Raw genomic sequence first — 26,836 nt, forward strand, 5'->3', positions numbered from 1 at the left:
ACACTCCTGGGGTCAAATCCTGCCTCCACCACCAAGGAGCTGTGTGACTAGGTATATTACCTGTCCTCTACAAGCCTCACCTTCCCTATCTGTAAAGTGGGGATAAGAGGAGTGCCTGCCTGGTACAGGATATTGTGAGGGGTAAGTGCAACCATTCAGATTAAGCGCCTAGCATCAGTCCTGGAACATAAGCTATTAATGTTGCTGTTCCCAGAGCTACTTCCAGAAGGACAACGACACCCAGTGTTTGCAAAATGCTTTATTGTTATTGCTGACACTAAAATCCACAGTTAGTCATCAGGGTCTTCAACTGATACTCTAGTATTTGCAACAGGCCTCCATTCTCGCCCCCCCCCCAGCCAAGCCCACGAGGTTGTAAATGTACCCACAGGACGGTACAAACCTGGGATGGCCGTGTCCACCCTGCCGTCCACCTGCTTTCCTTAAAAGATGGGTGGCACTTGGATGCATTGAAATCACCTGATTTGTGGGGAACATTCTACACTTTTTATATGATTTCAAGGATCCTCCAGTCCTTGACCTGACCCTTCATCGTATACGTGGGGAAACCGAAGTCCAGAGAGCGACAGTATTACCCAATGTCACACAGCTGGGACAGAAGCCCCACTTCATACCCCCATTCCAGTGTCCTTTCCAAACCATGGCAAACTGGTAGCTGGTATTACAGACAGGTGGGAAACTAGGCTTGGGAATATGCTTCCTGGTGGAAATATCTACTGGAACAATCCTCCTGGATTGGATTCTGAGCTTCTCTCTGCCACTGGCATGCTGTGTGGCCTCTCTGGATCTCAGTGCTAGTCTCCATGGATGAAGGGTGAGAGCAAAACCAAATGTTCTCCAAAGCACCCGTCTTGCAATCGTGTGGAAAGAAGCAATCATCAGTATTTCAATGTTATTGTTATTATTATTATTTGTGGAAGCCTCATTAGTCAATTAAACCTGTGTATGTCACCAGCTCCCAGCAGATACATGGCCATAGTGCACCCTCATCTTCCACTATGGAAGCCCGTGCCTTTCAGGAGAAATTCCCATCTCAAGGGCGAGTCACTTTGCCGAGGAAAAGGATGTGTTTGTTGTTCTCCACAATGAGCATCAGAAAGGGCCTGTTGAATACTACCTTTTGAGAGCTCATCCGGGCAGATCTGAACATGAAGATTGTCCCCGTGGCTGCAGCCGCTTGGGTTCCCGACTCGTCCACCTCCACCATGGCTTTGTGAACCATCTGCAGGGGAGACATCAGGCGTCACCGAGCCACCAGGGGCTGGGAGATGCCATCAGGGGAAAACGGACAAGTTTCTGCCAGCAGCATCACTGTGAAAGTTTCTGTGCTCCTGAGCCATGAAGCAGATAGGAGATGATGTGATTGAACAACTACTGCGCACCACGGCTTACAGGTGAGCGCATGCGTGTCTTTCATTGAATTCTCACTGCATCTAGCAGCAAGGGTGTGACTCTCCAAGTTTATAGAGAGAAAGGAGGCTCAGAGAGGTCGAGTAATTGCTGGAGGATGCTAGCTCCTTCACACACCAGCTGGTGAGTGAAGGAGCTAGCATCCAATTCTTAGTTTTGATTGCTTCAGACAAGACACCTTCCCCCAAGGCACGGTGCTGGGTAGGGTTTCCCATTGTTCAGAGGACAAGATGCAAAGTGAAACCTTTGCTTCCTGAGGGAAAAGAGGAGAGAGAGAGAGAAAGGATTTGGAATGAGGAATGGGATGGAATAGGATAGGATAGGATAGGATAGGATAGGATAGGATAAGATAGGGTAAGATAGGATAGGATAGGATAGGATAGGATAGGATAGGATAGGATAAGATAGGATAGGATAAGGTAGGATAGGATAGGATAAGATAGGGTAGGATAAGGTAGGATAGGATAAGATAAGATAGGATAAGGTAGGATAGGATAGGATAAGATAGGATAGGATAGAATAGGATAAGATAGGATAGGATAAGATAGGATAGGATAGGATAGGATAAGATAGGATAGGATAAGATAGGATAGGATAGAATAGGATAAGATAGGATAGGATAAGATAGGATAGGATAGGATAGGATAAGATAGGATAGGATAAGGTAGGGTAGGATAGGATAGGATAAGATAGGATAGGATAGGATAGGATAAGATAGGATAGGATAAGGTAGGATAGGATAGGATAAGATAGGGTAGGATAAGGTAGGATAGGATAAGATAAGATAGGATAAGGTAGGATAGGATAGGATAAGATAGGATAGGATAGAATAGGATAAGATAGGATAGGATAAGATAGGATAGGATAGGATAGGATAAGATAGGATAGGATAAGGTAGGGTAGGATAGGATAGGATAGGATAAGATAGGATAGGATAGAATAGGATAAGATAGGATAGGATAAGATAGGATAGGATAGGATAGGATAGGATAAGATAGGATAGGATAAGGTAGGGTAGGATAGGATAGGATAAGATAGGATAGGATAGGATAGGATGGGATAAGATAGGATAGGATAGGATAGGATAAGGTAGGATAGGATAGGATAAGATACGATAGGATAGGATAGGATAGGATAGGATAAGATAGGATAGGATAGGATAGGATAAGATAGGATAGGATAGAATAGGATAAGATAGGATAGGATAAGATAGGATAGGATAGGATAAGATAGGATAGGATAGGATAGGATAAGATAGGATAGGATAGAATAGGATAAGATAGGATAGGATAAGATAGGATAGGATAAGATAGGATAGGATAGGGTAGGATAGGATAAGATAGGATAGGATAGGATAGGATAAGGTAGGATAGGATAAGGTAGGGTAGGATAGGATAGGATAAGATAGGGTAGGATGAGATAGGATAGGATAAGATAGGATAGGATAGGATAGGATACGATAGGATAGGATAGGATAGAATAGGATAGGATAGGATAAGATAGGATAGAATAAGATAGGATAGGATAGGATAAGATAGGATAGGATAGGATAGGATAGGATACGATAGGATAGGATACGATAGGATAGGATACGATAGGACAGGATAGGAATTTCTGAAAGCAGGTGCTCAGGAGCTTCTGGGCTCACCTCAGACACCTGGATGTTGGAATGGTTGGAGATGCCGGTCAGGTCAGCATAGGAGGTGAAGACATCTCTGATCCCCAGCTTGGGGAGGACTTTCTCCAGCTGATAGGAGCCCTCAATGGAGAACTTGGGTAGGTGAAGCTCAAGCTGCCTGGAAAGAGAAGACCTTTCTTGGACTCTCCCAGAGCACTGGCTCCCTGAGCTCACATTCCTGCCATCTCCTCTTGGTTTCATAATGCTCCTCCAGCACGCTGCCTACAATGGAACCCATCCTACTCTACACTTGGACCTGGGCTGCCCCCAGAGGTCACTGCCCACTCTGACGGCCCCGCCAGAAAACCCAGCTTCCAGCCCTGGTCCCTCTATCTGGGTCAGGCCAGAGGGCTGGGACTTCACATGATGCCTCTGGGCTGGGAGGCGGCTCCCAGGCCAGGTGAGTTCTCCCACCACTGCCGTGTGGCCCTGCAGGTGTGCAGCAGCAGGCTGGCCCTGGAATAGTGTGAAGAATACCTCTTCATGGGCATCTTGAGCCACTTCCTCAGTGTTTTCTCTGTCAGGCCATTTTCCACCTGTCCCATCCCGCCCTCGCGGGGGAGAATGAAGAAGGCGGTGGCGTTCCCTTGGTAGGGGACCCCTACCACCCTGCAGGAGAGGTTTCGGTCCAGGAGGTAGTAAAACTGATCCTCTCGTTTCATCATGGGTACCCGCACCACCGTCTCCGAGGTCACGTGGAAGTCCTGCTCGTGGGTGCTTTTGCGGTTGAAGCTTGTCTCCCACTTAGCTAAAGATTAAAATGGAAAAGGAATTAAACATTCTCAGCTCCCAATGAAAAGTGTGCAGACACTAAACCTACCAAACAGACAGCATCCTCTCTGGAGCAGTCTTATGGGCAGAAGTGACTGCCAAACCTCTTGAATATAAAGACAAGCCACTTCCTAATTCGGGGGACAGGCTTGAACGTTTTGTGGGGCTTTATTTCCACATTTGCAAAACAAGGAGGTTGGTTTTCGTGTCTTCAGAGACCCTTCACCCCTAATGTCGTTTGTCTGAATCTCTGATGTTTCTACTCAAGGTCAAACATCCCAGTGAAAAGGGTAGCTAATATGTATGGCTGACAAAGCTACACTATATCTGGGTGAGCTATTCTCTTTTTCCGTCTTTTCCCAATATTTGATCTCAATCTGGGTTTGGGAGAAAGGTTGGAAAGGTTCCTGCAAAAACATGATTTTTCCTGCTGAGAAGTCTGTGATTATGCTTCTTGCTTTGTCTGCTTGGGACATTTTGTTCAAAGTGGGACAAGTAATTGTTTCCATTTTCTTACTAGTGATCAAATATAGATCCCTCCCGCACGCCCCACTTAGATTATTTCACAGCTGTCCTCTGCAGCCTAGCCCTGGACCAGGGGACAAGAAATCTTAGAGCCCAAGCCTGATACTCACCATCTGTGACCACGGGAAGAGGCGGGCTTGGTTAACAGTTTAACTATTTTCCTCTATCCTTTTCCCTCCCTGCCCCTCCCCCATCCCCAGCAGGCCCCGCGCAGGGTGCTCAGCGGCTCAGTATCTAGAAGGAGAAGCAGGTGTACAAGCTGAGATGAGTAGGGATATTTACAAGCAATGCCAGGGAGATAAAGATGGGGGGGTCAGCTCTTGGGGAGGGAGGAGAGGACTGTTCAGGGGAACAGGCTCTTGTCCCAGGATTTCTCGGTTGAGGAAACAGCCCCTAGGAGGATATGGGTACCAGGGAGCATCTGGGAAATGCCCTCTCAGGCCCTTCTAAGGCCCACAGTCCTGCCCTGAGTAGCCATGCTGTCAGTTTCTCTGGCATCGTGGCCTTGAAAAACTCAGGCTTCAGAACCTCTGTGGAAGCTGTTGCTTTAAGTGCCCCCAGGGGCACGACCAGGAACCAGCTCTTCCCCAGTGGAGGAAACAGCATCCGGGGACTTTCACTCCACCTTATGCAGTAAGAAGACACTGTCTCACCCAGCTGCTGTTGGCTTCAGTCTATCAACAGGGATCAGAAAAGAATAAAGCCACTCCCACTCTTTCATGTGTGCGGGAATTGGCTTGGTTTTGTTTTTTGACAAAAGCATCTTAAAAGAGAAAGCTCAGGGCCTTACCTTTAAAGAAAATGTAATTCACTATGACCATGACCTCAGTGCCATCCAGGCCCTTAACCAAGTCCACAATCTTGCCTTTCGTTTGCTTTGCCACGTAATCATTGATCTGCTTCTGGGCCCCTTCAGGGTCCTCAAAGTCGGTGGGGAAAGTGTCTGCCAGGTACAGCGTCCTTATGGCGCCCAGGAAGGCCTCCTCCATGGGCACCGCGGGCTTGGTGAACAGGGCGTTGCCGAGGCTCAGCTGGAGGCCGTCTCTGGGCCGCTCGAGCTCCCACAGCAGCCGCTGGGAGGCGCTGTGGAGCTCCTCCTCCTGGCCCTCCTGGGGGCTGAGGCCCAGGCCCGCCAGGACCTGCGCCTTTGTGTTGCACCGCGCCCCCAGGGAGAGCATGGCCAGGCTCACGGAGATGCTCAGAGGGGAGAAGAAGATGTTCTGGTCGGGGGCAGCTGCGGCCAAGGCCCTGTAGAGGTCGAAGACAAAGTCCCGGCTGCCAGGGGCCACCGTGGCGACTGCGGGCGACAGCTCCTGAACTCTCTTCTTCTGGGGTCGGCGCAGGGCGGCCATCCGCGGGCTCAGGAGTACCAGGCACAGGAGTAAAGGGAGCCGCATCGTGGCTGCCCAGGCCTGAAAGGGAGGGTGGGCAGGTCACAAGCAAGGCTGCCATTCCGGGAGGCGGCACCATCAACCAGCAGCCTCAAAGGGCGATGCTGAACCGGAGAGGCTGCGAGTGAGCGTTTAGGTAGCGCGGGAGGGACTGCAGCACAGAGACTCGAGGACATGGGCATCGGTGGGTGGGGAGAGCAGGCACCAGGTGGAGGGGAGAGATCCCACGTGGGGACTGGCCCCCAAGGCGAGAAGCCTCCCTCACCCACGTCGAGGTACGCGTCACAGGGGGATGGGCCGTGGGGCGGAGGGTTCTCCCGTGTTCGGCCGGGTTACCGTCCCTGAGGTTACCGGGACCTGGCAGCCTGTTTCCATACATGGCCCCTAACCCTCACTTCCTTCCCTGGGTGTAGCATTTGCAAGACCTCGTGTCCTTGTCTGAGCTCAGGGCCTTGAGCCGTGGCCCCTGCCACACTGCTGGATTCGTCCCTGTGCTTTTGGAGCACCTACTCCATGGCGTGGTGGCTAGCGTGCCAGCCTCCTGTGGTTCATCAGTGAACTTCCCCAGGGGCTTCCCCAGGGGCTGCTCCAGGACCCCTCAAAGCCATCCTTGTCCGTCATCAGAGGCACCTTCCCCCCTTGAGGAAATTCCGCCCTCTTAACGTGAGCCCCCCAACTTCCCTTCTCATCTGTGATGGGCTGAATTGTGTCCCCCAAATCCATTCATTGAAGTCCTAACCCGCTGTACCTCAGAATGTGACTGTATTTGGAGACAGGGCCTTTCAAGAAGTAATTAAGTTAAAATGAGGTCGAGCGGGCCCTGATGCAATGTGGCTGGTGTCCTCATAAGAAGAGGGCACTAGGACACAGACACACACAGACTGAGGGGCGACCACGTGAGGAATGTGAGGGCACAGGGAGGAGGAGACATTCACGTACAAGCCGAGGAGAGAAGCCCTAGGAGGAACCAGCCCTGCTGACCTAGGACTTCCAGCCTCCAGGACTGTGAGACCATAAATGTGTGTTGTCTGAGCCCCCAGGCATCTCTTCTTCCGTGTCTCCCCCAGGTGAGGAGCCCCTCAGTTTCCTTTTGTCTGTCTACAGCCTCTCAGGTGGGCCCTGGGGGCTCCTGCATCATTCTGGCCTTGTCCTCCGCCCACAGTCTCTCGCATGACCACCTTCCTAGACCCCTCCTCTGCATCCAGAAATCCTTCCTGTGCCCGGGCCTCCTAAAGCCCTCCTTCCACCCCCGTGAACAGTGCAGAGACTCTGCAGCCCAGCAGCTGGGGTTCAAGTCCCAGTCCCACTGCTTCCTCCAAAGTGTGATGTGGTACAAGTCGGTTACACCCATGCCACTGCCCCACCTGTACAATGGAGGTCGTGACCGAACCTCCACCAGCGGCTGGGGCTTTAATGACCCACATACGTAACGTGCTTGGAGCAGTGCCCGGTGCAGACATGCTGTCCAGGTGTGAGTTGCGGTGTGGCAGCGACTGGCCAGAGCCCCACCCGAGACCCCTGTTTCCCCAGCTGTACCGTGGGGTACATGCTTTCACACACACACTCTCGTAGCAGCCTGGTGGCGGCTGGACAACTAATTCCCACGGTGGCCTGACTGACCCCTGATGAGACCTCGCGCTTGGCGTGCATCTCCCGGTGGACACCGTGTCATCAGGTGCCCCAGGCCCAGGGCGAGCACAGACACAGAGTCACAGACCCACGCAAAACCAAACTGCAAAGAGCCCCAAAGAGCTGCATTGGACGTGGCTGGCGTGGGGGACACCAGGGAGCTCGGGGATCGGCAGTCCTGGCCGTCTTTGTCTGAATGAAATTGATGGACTCAAGCAAGTCATGCTCACCACCCCTGGCCTCCCAACTGCACCTGAGCCCACAAAGGAACTTCATTTAGACGATTCTGTCTGCAGAACCTCCAGCTACCCTGAACCAAATATAGCGGCCCGAGCAGTCCCCATGCCCGTGGGAGGCCCGAGTGCATCGCCAGCACCCGCCACTGCTGGGTGCTGCACTGTCTTGACATATATCAACTGCTATAGCCTCTCACCCGCCCACGGAGGCAGGTTCTGTCACTGGCTCCATTTTACAGACGGGTCATCTGAGGCTCAGAGAGGATGACTTGCTTGCTAGTAGTGGCAAAGCTACTAGGGTTCAGACCTAGTTCTGACCCTCACAACTCATGCTCTGAACCGCCACACCGTTTAGCTCCCCCAGATCCCTGGTCCCCCTCCTCTGTATCACAGCCTCCGGATCCTGTATTCTTGGCCTCCACGGTCACCACCGATAGCCCCTACTCTGCAGAGAATTAAGAAACAGGCTTCCCATGCTGACACTCCCTTTTTGTTCCCACTTTGAGACTTGCCTTCACGGAGGTCTGTAAAGGACATGGGTGGGTGGTGTGATCTCTGTGTCCTTTAGCGTGCGGAGTGTTAGAATCATCAATGTAGCAGGAAGCTGCTGAAGAAGCAGTTCAGCTCACCAACCCCCCAGCTCCCAGACACAGATTAACACCGAGCTGATAATTACCCTAAAAGAAATACTTTCAAAGAATAGCTACAGATCGCAGAGGAGTTTTCTGCTTAGACGGAGCCCAGGGGCAGCTGGCGGGGGAGCAGGAGTGAGAGTTCCAGTCTCCCATCCTCCCACCCCTGCAGCCTGGTGACCTTGAGCCAGGCCCTTCCCCTCTCAGGCTTCAGTTTCTTCATAAAAACCTAGAGGTCTGGTGCCGTGGCTCCACCACTGCCTGACCCCCCTGAAACACCAGCGATCTGATGGGCCAGAGCCACTTCTCTGAACGCCCCATGAGTCCCCGTAGAGAGCAAGGGCTCAGCTTCCCTCTGGCTCCCCTGGGCTGCAGGTTTGGGACCCAGAAAACCTTGCTCCATTTAGCTCTCTCTCTCTCCCTCTTATTGAATCCACTGTTTATTAAGGACCTGTTAGACACTCTATAAATATTACTGCATTTCATCTTTACCAAAAGTGTTATTAGCCCCATTTTACAGCCAAATAAACTGAGGCTTAGCAAAATGGAAAAGCTTGTCCCAGCCAGTGAGTGATGGAACCAGGTTAAGATCCAGATTCTTCTGACTGGTGTACACGCTGCCTCTTGGCTGCCTTTTATGGCTCTGAGGAATGACACATTGTTCCCCCTCCTCTGTGGCTGCTGGTGAGTATCCCTGGGTCTCCCCCAACCTGTTCACACGAATTAGCTCATTTACACTCCTCCACAGCAACATGGAGTTGGTGTCCTTGTCACAACTGTACGGAAGAGGAAACAGAGGGTCAGAGAGGTTACTTCTGAGAAAATGGAGGCCCAGGGGTGCTCGTTTCAGGTTTCCTAGTTTCTAAGCCCAGTCTTTGCCATTACACTCCTGGGCGTCTGGTACAAATATACAGCTTACAGAGTTTTGTGCCAGCTTTGAGCCGGTGGAGAGTCTGCTCCAGGCTCTGTGAGCCTGGCTCTCAGGACACCAGCCCTCTCAGCGGGCCGGCAGAGCCTGGCCTGGCTGACCCTCGCCTGGGCCCCTGACGCCAGCGTGTCTGCAGAGATGCTCCCGCGTGTCAGAGGGAAGAGAGCAGATCGATCAGTTTTATCTGGCATCCCAGGCCAAAGGGACTTGCGGCGACAGAGGGTGGGCATGGAGTAGGCAGGCCTCGGGCAGTCCTTCCCCTGGTCCCCCACCATCCAGACCCAGAATCTGCTGGCGTGTATTCCAAATGTTAGGCAACAAAGTCCCACTGAGGTAGACTTTGGACTCAGCCATGGGAGGTGTGCAGCTCAGAAGGGTCTGTCCACTACCTGCTAATTACGCAAGGAGATAGATACAAGATGTGGAGCCCAGGCAGAGAGTAAAAGACAAAATCACAACTTCCCCTGGATCCTATAGACCAGGGGGCAGAGCTTCCTGGAATCAGTGACCTGGGGGACTTTCCTAGGATGGGGACTCCCTCCCCATCTCCAGACTATCAGCAAGGCTTGCCAGTTTCTAGCTCCGAATCTGCCTGCCTCTCCCAATTTTCCCTGCCACCATCCTAATGGAAGCCTTTTTTTTTTCTTTCACCTGGACCCCACTTCTCCTGGGCCTGAGAGCCATTCTACATACATAAGTACATTCTGAAAGAATCCCCTTCAATCACAAACATGGTCAAGCCACTCCCCTGCCTAAGAACATTCTTGCTGCCCAGTGGCTTGGTAGAACCAAACTCTGATTTGCACGATACCCCATGAGGATGCGTGCAGTCGGGCTCTGTCTTGCTGTCCCCAGCCTCACGTGACCAGCTCTGTCTCCCAGGGCACACTTCTTCTTTTTCAATTCCTAACACAGAAGCCCCATCCCAGCCATGGGCGCTTGCACACTCTGCTCTCCCTCCTGGAGCCCTTTCTCCACCTTTCTCACAAGGACCAGTTTCTCCCTGAGTCCAGGTCTCCACTTAACTGTCACTTCTTGGTGGTACCTTGTCCACACGTGACCACGCCCTCTCCGCCGTTATTCTCTATAACAGCCCCTTTGATTGTTTCTCTCATGGCTCCATCAGCTACAGAAGTGCAATTACGTATGCGTGTGCTGTTGACCCCTCTTGTTCCGGCCTCTCCCCCACTAGAACATGTGCTTGTAAGAGAGGACCCGCATCTGTGCTGGTCCCGCCGTGACACTTTCAGTCAAGGGGTGATGCTCAGACACCCCTGTGAATGAATGGATGAGTGGATGGATGAATGGACCCTGTCTCCTTTTCTGTAGTTCGGAGGTGTTAGACCACACGCTGGCCACCGAGTTTTGGGAATGAGCCAGGCTGGGCGTCCCGGGCTGAGCCCTCGTGGCCCTGGGGCTAACATGCCAGCTGACCTTGAATAACTCAGCTGACCTTGAATAGCTCAGCTTCAGTTTCCTTTCTCTTTCTTTTTTAAAACCACTTTATTGAGGCTGGACTGACACCCCAAAACCTGTACATATTTAATGTAGACAACTCGATGAGTTTGGAGAGAAGTACACATCCATGAAACCATCACCACCATCAACGCCTGAACACATCCATCACCTCCCAAAGTTCCCTCCCGCCCCCTTTATTCTTCAAGCTGCAGTTTCTGGATCTGTCAATAAGGATGTTGGCCCGGGGGAGCAGTTTCCCTTTTATTGTTGCATTTCATGCCAAAAGCCCCATCCTTAGAAAAACTGAAAATTTCACTCACTTCACATCCACACTTTGTTTATCTAACAAAAGGCAAAATGGCATCTGGAACTCTGACAACCACTCTGGGTAGCAGCCTCTGGGCAGGGCAGCCTTATCTCAGGGAAACAGATTATATTTGAACATTTTCCCTGGTTTCTAAAGGTCCAAGGTTCCAGGCACAAAAAAGAGTAGACGCTATGGTTGATCGAGCACGTCCTGGGTACCAGACATTTTGTCCCCGTTCAGGGTTTCTCAGCGCTGCTGGCATTTGGAGCTAGATCATTCTCTGTGGTGGGGGCTGTCCTGTGCATCGCGGGGTGTTCAGCAGCATCCCTGGCCTCTACTCTCTGGAAGCCAATAGCAGCCCCCGCGCCCCAGTTATGACAACTAAAAATGCCTCCACACACACCAGATGTGCTCTTCACAGTCACACCATGCAAGGGGTGCAATCATTTGCATCTTATCCACGAGGAAGCTGAGGCTCAACCAGATTTAGTGCCATCCCCAAGACCACACAGCAAGGGGCGGGGTGTCCCCCACTTCTCTGCTCCAGAGGCCCTGGCTCCCTCCCCACCACTGTGTCCTGCTCACCCTGGGGCACCTCCAAAGTTTCTAAGCCCTCCAAATCCCGTAACTCCAGAGTCCATTCCTCGGCCCTGAGCCCACGGCCCTCCATCCACTGTGCCTGTACTTACTCTGTCCAGTGGCCGAGCGTGGACACAGCAGAGGCGACGGTCGGTTGGGCTTGGTAAAGAGCGGAGGGCTGGCTGGACTGGAGCCAGCATCTGTCACTGACTAGAGCAGGGCCCTGACTCCGCCCCTCCCGTGGCCCCGCCCCAGCCAGCCTCGCCCTGTCCTATCCTGGCAGGGCTTCTAGGCCTACCAAGCCAAAGCCATCTGAGCTCTGAACAAGGCCATCTCGTCATTGCCCCGAAAGCCCTACACCAGCCACCACCTGCCAGCAATGGCACGAGCATCCCAGGCAGACCAGGATGGACAGGTGACCAGCTGCCGGCTGGTCCAGACGCAGGAAAGGAGACATCCTCTCAAACCTCCTCCCTTCCTCCGGGCTGATCCTTTTGTTTCCTGCAGCCAATTTGCTGCAGGTCTGGAGGAGTGAGGACCCAAGCTCTTCAAAGTCTTGTGTGCTTACTAGATTCATGGACCCCTGTCGCCAGATCCCGGTGGAAATTAGATGGATTGAGAGGGTCTCACAATGGCTGAGATGAGGGATCACTGTATCCACCCCTCTCATTGCATTCATAACTGAACCGAGGCTCAGAGAGATAACGGAACTTTTCAGAGATGTGCATCAGTTAGGGACAGAGCGGGGCTGAGTGCCCAGGTCGCTGTCTCCAAGGCCAGGGCTCTTCCCTATGCAAAGGTCTGTCTCCAGGATTTCTGTGGGCTCACTTGGACTGTCCTTTTCTACCTTGAAATTGGAGCTTCAAAACTCAGCCCCACACTTTCAAGAACATTTCCAAGTGCTAGGGTGTTGGCTCAACCCTTGTTTCATTTCCAAGGTCCCCATGCCTGGGGCTTCCTAATACCGGGGTATCCAGTGTGTGGCCATGACCCAGAGGTTGTGTGGGTGACTGTCGCGTGTGGAGTTGGTGGAGGAAACAGAGGGCCAGGCGTTACCAAAAGGAAGTGATCCTGGCGCTCAGCAACCAGGGTCGCTCTACAACCTCTGAGATGTCCCCCTTCTCGCTCCCTGATTCCGGGCCCAGTTATGGCCCATTACGTCTTTTAGTCCTTACAACCACCCTGCAAAGGGCATAATACTGAACTTTATCTCAACCTAGAGATAAGCACAGTCACTACCAGGCATCAGGTGCTTGCTTTGTGCTCTCTGCCCTTGCAACGCGCTAGATGATGGGCACCAGCATCCCCATGGAATCCGTGAGAAGACGGAAGCTGAGAGAGGTTAGGTGATCAGCCCAAAAGTACACAGCTAATAGGGAGAGGCATTAACAAGGAGGAGCTAGGTCCCTTCTGTCCAGGTTTTGCTTTCTGTCCATTGTGCCATGTGACATAAGCAAAAATCCTTCATCTCATAGTCTAGAGATTCCTAAACTATGTTCTATACGGAGGGAATCAGTGTTGCCTACCTATAGTAGGATGGATAGAAGTCCCCCAAAGATATTCACATCCTAATACTCAGAACCTGTGACTGTGACCTTATATAACAAGAGGGATTTGCAGATGTGATTGAGTTAAGGATCTTGAAATGGGGGGGGGGTATTATGGATTTCCCAGGTGGGTCCTAAACGTAACCACAAGGGTCCTTCCCTATGAGAGAAAGAGAGAGAGGAGAGAGTGAGAGAGAGGGGTGGGAGATCAGAGTCAGAGGAGGCGATGTGATCAGGAAAGCTGGAGGAGAAAAACAATGTGATGAGAGGCCGTGGGCCAAAGCACTCCAAAAGCAAACCCTGCCAACATCTTGATGTTGGCCCAGAAACCCGTTTGGACTTCTGACCTCCAGAACTGTAAGAGAATACATTTGTGTTGCTTTAAGCCACTAAGTGTGTCATAATTGGTTACAGCAGCAACAGGAAACTAGTGTAATACTCCCAAACAGGTTCCCGAGGAAACTATGTGGGAAAGATGGGACTAAGCAGATGCTGAAGGCCTTCTCCAGCCCGTGTGCCTGTCCGTGGAGACAGCCCATGTACCACGTCCCAGTCCTTACATTTTAAGGACTATCTTGAGAATTTGGGGAACGGGGCAAACCCTGACTGCCTATTGTCACTCGGCAGGGTTCTGAAGGAATGGGGGCTGGGAATGGGTCCATTTGGAGAAGTTTTGAGGGTGTCTCAGGGCCTGGATTAGTCTGCTCTGGCTGCCAGAACAAAATACTACAAACTGAAAGGCTTAAACGGCAGAAATGTGTTTCTCACAGTTCTGGAGGCTGGAAGTCCAAGATCAAGGTGATGGCAGGGTTAATTTCTGGTTAGATCCGTCTTCCTGGCTTGTAGATGGTGCCTTCTTGCTGAATCCTCATACAACCTCTTCTGTGTACATATGGGGGGACAGAGAAAGAGGGGGAGAGAGAAAGAGAGGGAGGAGAAGCAAGCTCTGGTGTCTCTTCCTCTTATAAGGATACTAGTTCAGTGGGATTAGGGCCCCATCCTTATGACCTCATTGAACTTTGATTACTTCCCTAAAGGCCCTTCCTCCAAATACAATCACGTTGGGGGTTCAGGCTTCAATATATGAAGTTTCAGAGGACACAATTCAGTCCATGACAACTGGGGTGAGAGAGTAAGATGGGCCAGTGGCCAGAATATGGGAATTTAAAGGACCTGGTAAGTCATGCTAGATTTATTTTTCCATTGACATCAAGAGCAACAGAGAGCACAATTCCCAATAGGCGAGCTTCACCCTGGGCAGAGTTGGGTTCTGTCACCCCCCTGAGTGTGTGTGTGACAATGTGGAACAGAAATGCCTTTCAGTGGGGGCTCTTACTATTCCGCCTGCCTGGTCCCCACCACCGTCAGCCCGCTTTACCTGTTCAGGTGACCTACCAGCTCTGGCAGGCATGTGAAGTTGTGACCCTGCTTTAGAGGAGAGTTGTGATAAAATATAAAATGAAATAACAATAGCGAACATTTGTGGAACAGCAAAGATGTGTGCTTTACATACAGAACCTCATCCAGAATCTACAGTAGGCTTATGTGTTAGGTAGCATCATCTCCATTTTACAGGTGAGGGAACTGAGGCACAGAGGGATGGCCCAAGTCCCACACTGTGTCATGGGTTCAACTGTGTCCCCCCAGAATTGAAGACTTAACCACCAGTATCTCAGCATGTGACCTTATTTGGAAATAGGGTCATTGCTGCTGTAATTAGTTCAGATGAGGTCACACTGAACTAGGGTAGGTGCTCAATCCAATAAGACTGATGTCCTTATAAAAGGGGGAAATCACACACACACAGGGAGAACGCCATGTGAATATGAAGGCAGAGATCTAGAAGCCAAGGAACACCAAAGATGGCCAGCAAACCCCCAGAATCCAGGGGAGAGGCCTGGGACAGATGCTCCCTCACAGCCTCAGAAGGAGTCAACTCTGCCATCTCCTTGATCTTGGTCTTCTGGCCTTCAGAAGAGTGGAACGGTACATTTCTGTTGTTAAACCACTCAGATGTGGTCCTCTGTTAGAGCAAAACTAATACACTAACCAACTAGTATACTCAGTGATTGGTAGATTCCAGGTTCAAACACAGGCATTCTGACTCCAAAGTCCAGGTTCTACGCTCAGATGCTCTGTGGCCTCTTGGTAACTCCTGGAAAGAGCTTGTCACTGTGCCTCGCTCATTGCAGGTGCACAGAGCTTGGAATCCATTAGTCTCAGACCTGCTCTGTCTCAGAAAAGGACTCCTCACCTTCCCAGGCAGCCAGGGATGAAGCAGACACCCTCCTGCCTTTCACATGTTCACACGTTCACACGCTCAGTCAGAGCTAGGGGCTCCCAGGCCTGTATCTTCTGCGGATCCCACGTGCATCCACCACCCCGCCGCCCACTGCTGCAGCTGCTGTGGGATTACACGCCCACTTACAGGTGCAGAAACTGAGATCTGGAGAGGTAAGAGCTAGCCCCTCAGCACAGGTAACGGAGAAGCTGGAGCTGCAGGCTTTCTGTCTCACCCCAAATCTCAAGTTCCTCTTCCTCCACTGCGGAAATCCCTCTGGCTTCCTGGCTCGTGGCCAATCTCCACTCAGTAACTCTTTGTTGAGTGAGAGAATGAATAACTAAATGAACCCATGATGCTTCTCTCCACACCTGCTTACGAGGGCCATGAAATTCGTCCCTGCACTGGCACCTGGGTCCCCCAGGCTCCACGATGACACTCCTCATGACACTCACTTGCCTCCCTCTGCCCTCCCATCACAAAGTACAAAAAAGATTTCGCCTTTCCTGCCAGAGGAGAATGACAGAAATCGCTAGCATACCCACCCGGTCCCAAAGAAGTGAGCGTGCCTCCCAAAAGGTAAATCATAGGTCACACACAGACCCGTAGATCTCTTTTTTTAATGCTCCAAAAGGGCATTTTGAAATCTGAGAAGCTGGACTAAATATTTACCCAATCAATTCCGGGGATGTGTCAGGGGGTGGTGATGCAGAACAAATAGCTCGAGGACCTTGCTCAGGGCACAGCCTTTTCCATTCATTCATTCATTCATTCATTCAATCACCAACTATTGGTTGGGCCTCAGCCACATGCCAGACCATACGATCAGCGCTGAGGCCAGTTCCTGGGGTGAGTGAAGAGAATGCAGGGTGAACAGGGTCCTGCCTCTGAGATGTTCCTTCTAAGAGGGACGAGGGTTGGCCGGGATGCGGGGCAGAGATTAATGTCAGCCAATCATGTCTGATGGTAGGATGACAGTCTGCCTTAGGGAGGGGAGGAGGCATGTGTTGGAAATCCTGGTAGACTCTCAGGGATGGGGAAGGGAGAATTCTGGGTGATAGGGATCTGTGGGGACCAGAGGCCCGAAGGTGGGAAGCTATGGGCAACCTGGAAAGACAGCAAGAGTTTCCGTGACTGCAGTCATGGGGTACATGAGAGCAAGAGGAGGGGCTGGGGCAGGAGAGGCAGGCAGGGACCAGCTCAGGGAGGACCTTGACTGCAGTTAGAGGAGTTTGAACTTTATCCTGTAGGCAATAGGGAGCCATTGAGTCCTTCTGAGCAGGGGAGGGATGAGCTCAAGCAAAATAAGGAGGCATCACCCTCAAGGCTAAACTGGGGGGTGACTGCCCCCCTTTCCTCCCCTTTTTCACACCAGGGCTTGACTTTCACACATCACCCCAGTGGTGTCGTTGCCATAGTAACCCTAGGCCTGCATCTTCTTGCAGGCTTGTCTGGGACTCTTAAATCCACCCCCCCCCCACCTCTGCAGGGGCAGACTGGGGAGTGCGTCAGCCTGGGCCCGACTTTATTTCTGGCTGTTAAAAAACAGAATCCAACATCCCAGCGGGCGCAGGGGGAAATGGACCAGTTAAACCAGGGGGCGGCAAGGAGGGTGTGCGTTCCTCCGAGCCTTGCAGGACTCTGGGCGCTGAGCACTTGCAGGTCCTTGACCCTGTAGCCTGGAACTGGTGTGATTAACCCTGGGCTGGTCTTGCTGAGCGATGTCCTCCTGTGGGACCTCCCATCTGTCGGTGACTCCTGAGGCTGCCCCGTCCAGCTCAGAGCCGTGTTGCAGAGGCAGACTCCTCAGAGCAATCATTTCGTTTAATCCGTACAACTACCCTCGGTGGGGGCGGGGGGGGGGGCGGTTCTGCCACTTTCCGGGGTGGAAACCTTTTCAAAGAGGTTAGATGATCTGTGTGAGGTGTCATAGTCCTGAGGAGCTGGGTGTCAGTCCACACCGGTCTGGTACCACCCACATCCCTCACCTTCACCAACAACTTCTGCCCTGGATCCTCAGCAGCTCCTGCGTCCCCCACTCCAAATCCAGAGCTGCTCAAACTCAGCCCTCCAGGCCAAGTCCTCCTGCTTGTAACAGACAAGCCAGCCCTGGAGGGCTATGGCTTCGTGGAGTTGACAACCTTTCCCAGAAAGAGGATGCTCTGGGTGTTGGTGGAAAAGATCTCCACAAGGAAGGGCTTCGTGATTGTCCCGGGACCAGAAGGTGACAAAGCCACTGGTGGCTGCTGCAGCCTGGGTGCCAACCTCATCCACCACCAGGATGGCTTTGTGGAAACTCTGGGAAGGAAATCACAAGCGTTACCTCTGAGAGAGCATGAGCTGGGGCTTAGGGAAGACTAGGGGAACTAGAGACCACTGAAGATCAAAGCCACTTGTTGGGATATCACAGCAAGAATGTCTATACTGGGGGGGGGGTGGTGGTATTGAGTTGGATGACCTCTTATTTATAAATAGCCATTGCAATCATTAATTGAGCACATACTATGTGCCTATGCTCTTTTTAATCTTCATAACCATCCTATGAGGTCAATATACTATGTCTGTTTTATAGATGAGGAAAATAAATCCAGAGACTGGGTAACCCTTTAAGGTCATAAGAGGCAGAACTGGAATTTGAACTCTCAAACCCAAGACTCTACCCTCTAATGCACCTCTGTTATATGTAGCTGAGGTCATAGGTCCCTTTCTCTGGTCTAAGAAATTTATGATACACACACACACACACACACACCCCTCAGCCTCATCTGTATCCTGCCTCTGTTTCTGTCATTGCATTTGTCACTCTCAGTTGCCATGATCTATGAGGGCGCTGTCTCCTGGACTTGACTGGAAGAGCTGAGGGCAGGGACCTGATGGACCCTAGATCTGCAGCACCAACACCACGCCCAGCACGTAGTGGGTTGGTTCTCGGGCTCCCTATCCCCTTGGATGATTAAATAAAACTTGGACTCTGAGAATTCACATGGTGGCAGGGAGAGCACCCATCACCCAGCACCTTCCAAGAGGTGGAGCTTCCCCCCTGAGGTCTCTAGGAGTTGATATCCATTGATAACTTACCTTGGACACCTGCAGGTTTAGCTGTTCAGTGATGCCAGACAAGTCAGCCTGCTACGAGAACAAGTCCGTGATGCCCAGCTTGGGCAAAATCTGATCTAATTTATAGGAGCCAGAAATGGAGAATTTGGGGCTATACAACTTGAGCTTCCTGTAACCTGAAAGAGGCACTGGGTTAAAACACTGGACTCAGGAATTAGCCAAGGGTCCCAGCTGGCTGTGCTCTCCTTGACTGCACTTGCTCACGGCCCACCCTGCATCTGAGTTCCGTGGTCACAAACACCTTTGCCTGTGCCACTCCCTCAGATGAGTGCTGCCAGAGGCTTAAAGCCAGGCTCCTTCTTTGCCCTCAGGGCCTGCCGTCTGCAGGACCTCCTTCCTTTGGGAGTTTGTCTTCAGCAGAAGTTGTTTCCTGCAGACGTGCCAGGTGCCCAGGGAGACGCAAGTCTCCCGGTGTGGCAGTTTTGCCTTTGTCTCTGATGAGGCTCCGTGCTTTTCACTTGGTTGGGACCCATTGATTTCTTTGGGTGGAATTCCTCCACCACGTGGCCTGTGTGAATCTTCCATCCACATGTGGCCTTGGCCTGAGGTCTTTTCCTTATGTGTGGCTGGAGACTTTTCCTGCTCATAGCCCCATGGTGACGTGAAAACTTCCCTACTATTTCCTGGGGTGGGTGGAAACCTCTCTACATCAGCTCAGTCAACCATCTTGATGGGAAGTCTACCCATTCATTGCACAGGGTGGACCCTCAGAGAGCCAGTGTCACTTCACCCCAGACTTGTGCAGTACGAGGGCTACGTCTAGAACCCAGACTCCTAACTCCTAGTCTGGTTCTCTTTTCACTGATGAGAGCGAAATCACATTTTGGGTACAATAAGAGTGTTCCTTATTTAAGGAAACCCAAGGAAAGCCTTGAAGAAAATAAGAATTCTTCCATAATTTGGCGATCCCCTCCACTCCCATTTGGGGCACTGGCTTTCGTTGGAAGGGTCCATGTGAAGGGCAGTGCTGCAGACTGTACACCGCACGATGCCCTGATGGTTTACCTCTTCTGAAGCAGGTTACCTCCACCCTGTCAGCATCTCTGGAGTCAAAACCTCTTCCACCTGCTCCATGTTCCCTCAGTTAGGAAGGATGAAAAGGGCTGTTGCGTTTCCTTTGTAATCCATCCGTAGCACCGAACAGAGCAAGTATCTGTCGTGAAGACACCAGCGGTGCTGGGTATCCTGCAGCATCACAGGCACCTTGACTACTGTATCCTCATCAACGTAGAAGTCATGGGGAGAGGTCATCAAGGGGATGGATGGCGTCTCCCACAGAGCTGGAGGAAAGAAGGGAAGAAGGTACAGGGCATCCGTGGACCAACAAGCTGATCCTCCAGCCAGGGAATGCATCCCCCCATCGTCACTCAAAACTCACCCTCCACCATCTCAGCAGTTCAGCACCTGACCTGCCTGGGGAATGGATCTGGGGGTTCAGGTAGGTTCTAAAATAAGAGACCCCAGAGGATATCAGCAAGGTTGTTTCCTGTCTTCACCAATTACTTGAAATCATTGGACTTAAATAATTTTGCCAACCTGATGTTCGTATAGTGGTAGCTCACTGTGGTTTTGACATGCACTTTCTTGGTTTAAAATAAGGTTGAGTAGGGCTTCCCTGGTGGCGCAGTGGTTGAGAGTCCGCCTGCCGATGCAGGGGACACGGGTTCGTGCCCCGGTCCGGGAAGATCCCACATGCCACGGAGCAGCTGGGCCCGTGAGCCATGGCCGCTGAGCCTGCGCGTCCAGAGCCTGTGCTCCGCAACAAGAGAGGCCACAATAGTGAGAGGCCCGCGCACCGCGATGAAGAGCGGCCCCCGCTTGCCACAACTAGAGAAAGTCCTCGCACAGAAACGAAGACCCAACACAGCCAAAAATAAATAAATAAAAAATAAAAATAAAGGAATTCCCTTAAAAAATTTTTAAAAAAATAAGAAAATATGTCTAAAGATATGAAGGGGTGGAAATCAATACTACCCAAACTTAAATATCTGAGGCTCTAACATTAAATTCTCAGAAGGCTGCTCAAACCTATCAGACCCAATCCATCCACTTTCTGTTCTGCGGGAGTTTCTTTCTGATATGTGATCCTTCAACGAATTAGGGGGAAAGGGAAGATGTAGGATCCACCAACGAATTGACTCTTACCTTTGAAGTAAATGTAATTCACTGGCACCATCGTGGTATCCACGCTGAGCTCGTTGACCAAATCCACAATCTTCCCTCGAGTTTCCTCCCTGACTTGGTTGTTGATAAGCTGGGTTGTGCCCTCAGAGTCGTCGAAGTTGGTGTGGAAGAGTTTGGACTCATAGAAGGTCACGGAGTCATTAAGGAATCTCGGAAGGAGCGGCAGCTCCAGGCTCAACAACAGGGTGCTGTCCACACGTATCTCCAGCCCGTCGCCGGGAGGTGGAGAGTGTGCAGAAGGTTCTGGAAGCCCCTGTGCATGTCAGATACTGACACCTCTGTGAGATTGAAGCCGAGACCCTCGAGGATCTGGGTCCGGCTGTGCTAGCGGACCCCCAGGGACAGCATGGCGTAGGCGGCGGAGATGCTCGGCGGGGAGAAGACATTACTCCCGTAGGGCTGGGAAGCCATCAGGTGGTAGAAGCGGAGAGCAAAGGCAGTATCGCCTGCAGGGACCTTGAGGCTGGGGGAGCCCTCACCTGGGCCCGGAGCCTCCTGATGGGGGCAGTGGATGTGACCCCGGCCGTGATGCTCGGGATGCCGCTGACCTCGAGAAAGGACCAGTAGTCCAGCCAGACGGAGGAGCAGGCAGTCGGTAAGATGTACCTTCTGTGCTCTCAGGTCTACAGGAGGAAAGAATGCGCCCAGGAAACTCCCCAGCAGAATGCCCAACCCCACTGAGATGCCAGGCAGAAGGCAGGGCCCCAGGGATCTAAGCGATACTCTCAACTCCTGCAAATGAGCTTGCAGGGGAGTAGCGAACGCCCAGTGCGTCCACGCGTGCGGTGCCGCGACACGGCAGCAGGGCTGCAGGTTTACAGAGCAGCTCATTGCCCACCATGCCGTTTCCTTTCCCATCTCTGTGAGCTCTGCGCGGCACCGGACTCCATTCTCATTACAGAGAAGGGGAAACAGAGACTCCAAAAGTGACTTAACCAAGTCACCAAACTGGTAAATATCTGAGCTAGAGCACAGGTCTCCGGACTCTCAGCCTGGGCTGCCTTGCCCCATCTGAGTTTATTTCCTTAGCCCAGTGACCCATCACGTCAAAGGTGCTCATCGCCAAAGGCTATGTTAGCGACTACCCCACAGACATCCGTGGTGTGCTTTACACTTTGCAAAATCGCTTTCATGCCATTTTGTTTGACCCTCTTATCCAGGTAGAGGTCAATAGAGCTGGTATTCTTGTCACCACTCTGTACAGATGAGATCACTGGTGCTCAACACATGATGTGTCCAAAGTCTCAGGGACAGAATTGGTCCCTTTCATTAATGAACTTAACCTGCCCCAAACGGGATGCTCAATTTTCTCCACCAAATCTTCTCTCTGCCCCATCAAATGGCCCTACCGTTACCTAGTTCTCAGCCCCAAACCCAGTTGTCACCCCTAACATCCATCTGGCCTTGCATCCATCCCACCCCATTCAATCCCTCAGTCTCTCTTGACACTCATTCAACTCTCCATCATTTTTCACCCAGACCAGAGGTCAGGAAACTTTTCCTATAAAGAGCCAGATAGTGAATATCTTTGGCTGTGGGGACCATACAGTCACTATTACATCTACTGAACTTTGTTGTGCTCGCTGGAGAGTGACCATAACAAGGAACACCCCCCCCCAACATGGCTTCCTACCAACCTATAACAACCACTCCTCACCCCCTCTCACACACTTCTCTCCGGCTTTGCGGTGAGATTACCCAGAAGCTCTGATAGGAGCTCTCCAAAAGCAACTGGAGCCAGAAGACCTGGGTCCCCAGCTGTACGTGGCCTTGCGGGAGGCTTTTCTGGATCTGAGCACCAGTTCCCTGCCCAGTGCAGCAAGGAGGTTGGTGCAATCATAGGTAGGTGTCTTTCTAGCCTTTGTCACCTCTAATTAGGGTGACCAATTGTTCCAGTTTGCCCAGGACTTTCCTACTTTTAGCGCTGAAAGTCTTGTCCCAGAACTCCCAGTCCTAAGCAAACCGGGACGGTTGGTCATCCTCCTTTTAGTCTCTACTGTGACCCTCGTAGGGTTACTCACAGCACAGTCAATCCTGGAGTGGCCCCTGGGTGCCTATCTGAGCTCTAGATGTGGCTTGGATGTATCAAGCCCAGGAGGATTGGAGAAACCTCTCTGCACCACCTCCCACCTCCCTGATTAGGTAATTATTAATGAACCAACCCATGGGTACAGTGTGGAGTCTCAATAGAGAGAGAAACCCCACTGCAAGTTGGCTCACCTCCTCCCAGGAGAACCCCCTTTCCCTCCCGGGGGGACCAAGAGAGTTCACCCCTTCCTGTTTGTGTTATTGTTGAGGTTCACCTGATACTTGCTTTTCCTGCGGCTCAAGGGAACCCCTTAGTGGGCCTGGTCTCCACTCTGACCCTCAATTGCAATGTGAACTTAAGTACTACCATCCCCCTCTCTGGGTTTCTGTTGCCCCGCACCACCATTTCAGCCATATCCCTGCCCCTGCAAATAAAGAGTTGGGCCAGACCAGGGGCAGCAAACTCCAGCGCCTTCACAAACTCGGGAAGGCAGCTTCCAGGGCGACATGGTGGGAAACAGTGGGCACGCGGAACTGGTATCAGCTCTCTGTGGCCAGACAAGACCCATATAGAGGCTAGATCCTTCCCAGGGCTTCCAGTGTGCAATCCTGGACTACGTGATTTCTGAGAAGCCTGCCAGCTTTATAGCGGCATGGTTCTGTGATGGAACCTCCTGAGATGTCACATGGTAGACTGCAAGAACGGCGCACCCCAGGAGCAAAGGCGGGAGCAGATGCCTCCTTGGTCCAGGAATCCAATCGCTCATTTCCTCTCTAATCTCGGAGCTGCAGCTGCTCTCCTGTAAGTAATCAGGGAGCCTCAGCACCCTTGGATCATTCTGGAACAGCTGCAGGCAGGGGTGATGTCTGGCTGTTTCTCAGGCCATATGGCTCAAGGAGGAGAAGACTTCAGCTGATCTCTGAATTCACTCTTTCCTTCATTCATTCATTCAATCAATCATCCAGCTCCTTGCTGAGCTCCTGCTATAGTGAACGGCATTGTTACATTCTCATTGGCTGGATACACACACTGTAGGATATAGTCGTGAAGGGTAAGTTCAGGAGTTAGGATTGACTGTACAGGGAATTACTCTGGCCGCAGGTGGGGACAGAGGTTAGGAAGGGTGTCCTGGGGAAGGGACATCAGAGCTGCGACAGATGAGGAGTCCCCAAGTTAAAGGAGAGGGGTTAGAGCAGGGAATAGTGTTCCTGATAGGGGAACAGCATGAAAAAATGTTCTGCAGAAGAATGAATCATGGAATAATGATGGGTGCAAAGACCCCAGTGTGCCTGAGGTGGGAGAGGATGGGAGAGGCAGCATCTGGGACACACAGGTGCACAAGACATCACCTTGACCTTAGGGGGCAGGAGACGAGGTGTGACCAAGAGCAGCAACAGTATGAGGCAGCCCTAGGCACGGCCATATGCCTTAGAGCAAGAGATTGGAAGGGGGAGACAGGGCAGGCTTCATGGAGGAGGGGGCATTTAGGTTGATCCTGGTTTGGTCTGATTCAAAGGCATTAGACTCCTCTCTCTGACTGTGCAGAGCAGTATCATCTTAGCCATGAGGATTTCCTATCTGATCTTGAGCAGGTGATTCTAGAAGGTGAAAGTCATTCTGAACTAAGAGGGAAGGGAGGGGTTGAGGATCTCTTCTCTTCAAGGGCCAGCTGAGTCTTTCAAACTCTGTCTCCCTCCCTCCCATGTCTCCAGCCCCCACCAGGCCCTTCTGTGAGCACTGCTGGTTCTGTGCAGGTCTAACCAAAGGCAGGTAGAACACGCAATCTAGACTTTGAGCCCCTCTGGACCCGTCAGCTCAGAGCCACCTGGGTCTCAGCATTTAGGGTTGTTAAGGACAGTGAGGTAAAGGAGGATGGGGCTTTATGAAAGATGGTGCAGATGTAGGGATTTGCAGCAGGCTGTCGTGATGGGGACCCACACCACTTTCTGACACTTGGTGGCTGACCGCTTCTAAGCCGCATCCCTCCTTCTCCCCCTTCTGCCCCACGTCTGGGCGAGAAAGCCCACTGGTAGTTCAATCCTCACCCCAGCCCCTCCCACCAGCCACTGTAAAAACCCCAAGCCGGCCTCCCATCCCTGCTTTCTAGGGCCATTTTTGGACCAGCTTGGGAGCCTGCCTTGTCCTCCCCAGCAAGTCTCATTATGTGAACAATAAACCCCCCCACGCCCTCTGGGTGCACGTGTGGTGTCATCAGTCTTGACCTTCAAAACAAATTTTAGGTGGGGGTTTATTATGGCATGAATTATGTGCCCCCCCATCATATGTGCCCTAGAATGTGACCATATTTGGAGATAGAGGTCTTAAAGAGGTAATTAAGGGCTTCCCTGGTGGCGCAGTGGTTGAGAGTCCACCTGCAGATGCAGGGGACACGGGTTCGTGTGCCGGTGCGGGAAGATCCCACATGCCGCGGAGCGGCTGGGTCCATGAGCCATGGCCGCTGAGCCTGGGCGTCCGGAGCCTGTGCTCCGCAACAGGAGAGGCCACAGCAGTGAGAGGCCCGCATACTGAAAAAAAAAAGAGGTAATTAAGTTAATATGAGGTCATGAGAGTGGGGCCCTAATCCAATATGACTGGTGTCCTTATAAGAAGAGATTAGAGAACCTACTTTATAGCACAGGGAACTCTACTCAGTGATCTGTGGTGACCTAAATGGGAAGGAAATCTAAAAAAGAGGGGATATATGTATATGTATAACTGACTCACTTTACTGTACGTCAGAAACTAACACAACACTGTAAAGCAACTATACTCCCAATAAATAAATAAATAATAGAAGAAGATGAGGCTAGGACACACACGTACAGAGGCAGAAAACCATGTGAAGACACAGGCTGTAAGCCCAGGAGGGAGGCCTTGAGCACAATCATCCTTCATGGCCCTCAGAAGGAACCAACCCTGTTGACACCTTGATCTGAAACTTTTAGCCTCCAGAACCACAAGACAAAAACTGTCTGTTGTTTAAGCCACCTTTGTAGTCTGGGCACTTTGTTACGGCAGCTAAGCTGACTAAGACAGGCTTCATCCTGCCTCTGGTTCTCAACAAACTCCTGTCTCTAGGATTTGCCCCCAGGGCCATAGCCAGACCTCTGCCTCTGTCCCCCGATCGGAGCTGGTGGCATAACACTGACTGCAGTTTTGGCCGAGCCTAGAAAGGCCTAAACCCATGTGGCCGAGCCCTGGAGTTGTCCTTCCCGTAGTCCACTTGCTCTACATTCCGCTGGATTCCATGAAGTTCTCCAACAGCCTTACCATCTTTCCAATAAATTCTCATTTTTGATTTGTCTAAGCAATCCAAAGTGTCCTAAGACTCTTTGCAAGCAAAAGGAGTAGAACTGGTACAATTGTTAACATATTTTAATGGGGTTTCTCTGGTGGCTCAGTGGTTGGGAGTCCACTTGCCGATGCAGGGGACGCAGGTTCGTGCCCCGGTCCGGGAAGATCCCACATGCCGCGGAGCGGCTGGGCCCGTGAGCCATGGCCGCTGAGCCTGCGCGTCCAGAGCCTGTGCTCCGCAATGGGAGAGGCCACAACAGTGAGAGGCCTGTGTACCGCAAAAAAAACCAACAACACATATTTTAATGAATAACAAGATGCTGATCTCTTAAGTTGGGCTGATCTTCTCCCTCAATTTTGTCTTTAGTAAGAGTTTACACAGGGTTTACTGAGCAGTAAACCCTTCCTTTGTATTAGCCCATCATTTGGTTTAGACATGGCGTAAATAATTGCAGTCCTCAGGTTAGTGGCACTGGGTGGGGCCCTAGCTCACGTGCCCTGCAGCATGCCTTTATCCAGGTCCTTTAAACAGGGCCTGGGAAGGGATCAGTCCCTGTGATGGATTAAATATGACTGCACAGTCTGTGCTGCTCCTTCCATCAGGAGGTGGAGTCTATTTCCCCTCCCGCCCTTTGAGTCAGGGCTTCCCCTGTGACTTGTCTTAATCCTTTGGGGCATAAGTGATGCTGTATAAACTCCTGAGGCCGAGCCTTGAGATCCGCAACTTCTGCTTTCACGTGCTGGTACGTTCTTCCTTGGAAGCCAGCTGCCATGTAAGGAGGCTGACCTGGAGCTCCCATGCTGTAAGGAAGCCCAAGC

The 26,836-nt window shown here is 51.7% G+C and overlaps 3 protein-coding genes across 3 annotated transcripts in view; 1 reads left to right on the plus strand and 2 right to left on the minus strand.

The window, feature by feature from the left end:
* Positions 1-26,836, plus strand: part of LOC101333068 (serpin A3-8-like) — a 147,836-nt gene that overhangs the window by 82,313 nt on the left and 38,687 nt on the right.
* SERPINA5 (serpin family A member 5) lies at positions 263-11,768 on the minus strand. Its single transcript, XM_019918482.2, has 5 exons — positions 11,676-11,768; positions 5,196-5,817; positions 3,587-3,857; positions 3,080-3,227; positions 263-1,243 (listed from the first exon to the last, which is right to left on the minus strand). The coding sequence occupies exons 1-5, from the start codon at positions 11,763-11,765 to the stop codon at positions 1,055-1,057; spliced, it is 1,320 nt and encodes a 439-aa protein (XP_019774041.2). The 5' UTR covers positions 11,766-11,768; the 3' UTR covers positions 263-1,054.
* SERPINA4 (serpin family A member 4) lies at positions 17,511-21,535 on the minus strand. The gene is given in 7 exon segments (XM_033852538.1): positions 17,511-17,595; positions 17,597-17,691; positions 18,472-18,619; positions 19,535-19,790; positions 20,656-20,916; positions 20,919-21,317; positions 21,418-21,535. Coding segments are annotated over 7 exon segments (1,362 nt in total).

The sequence above is a fragment of the Tursiops truncatus genome, chromosome 2 (genome assembly GCF_011762595.2).
Source record: "Tursiops truncatus isolate mTurTru1 chromosome 2, mTurTru1.mat.Y, whole genome shotgun sequence".
NCBI lineage: Eukaryota > Metazoa > Chordata > Mammalia > Artiodactyla > Delphinidae > Tursiops > Tursiops truncatus.

Coding starts and splice junctions, on each gene's coding strand:
- SERPINA5 (XM_019918482.2), bottom strand. CDS start 11,765: ATGCTGGCTCCAGTCCAGCCAGCCCTCCGCTCTTTACCAAGCCCAACC. Junction 5,818..11,675: donor ACGCTCGGCCACTGGACAGA/GTAAGTACAGGC, acceptor CCTCCCTTTCAG/GCCTGGGCAGCCACGATGCG. Junction 3,858..5,195: donor GAATTACATTTTCTTTAAAG/GTAAGGCCCTGA, acceptor TTTAATCTTTAG/CTAAGTGGGAGACAAGCTTC.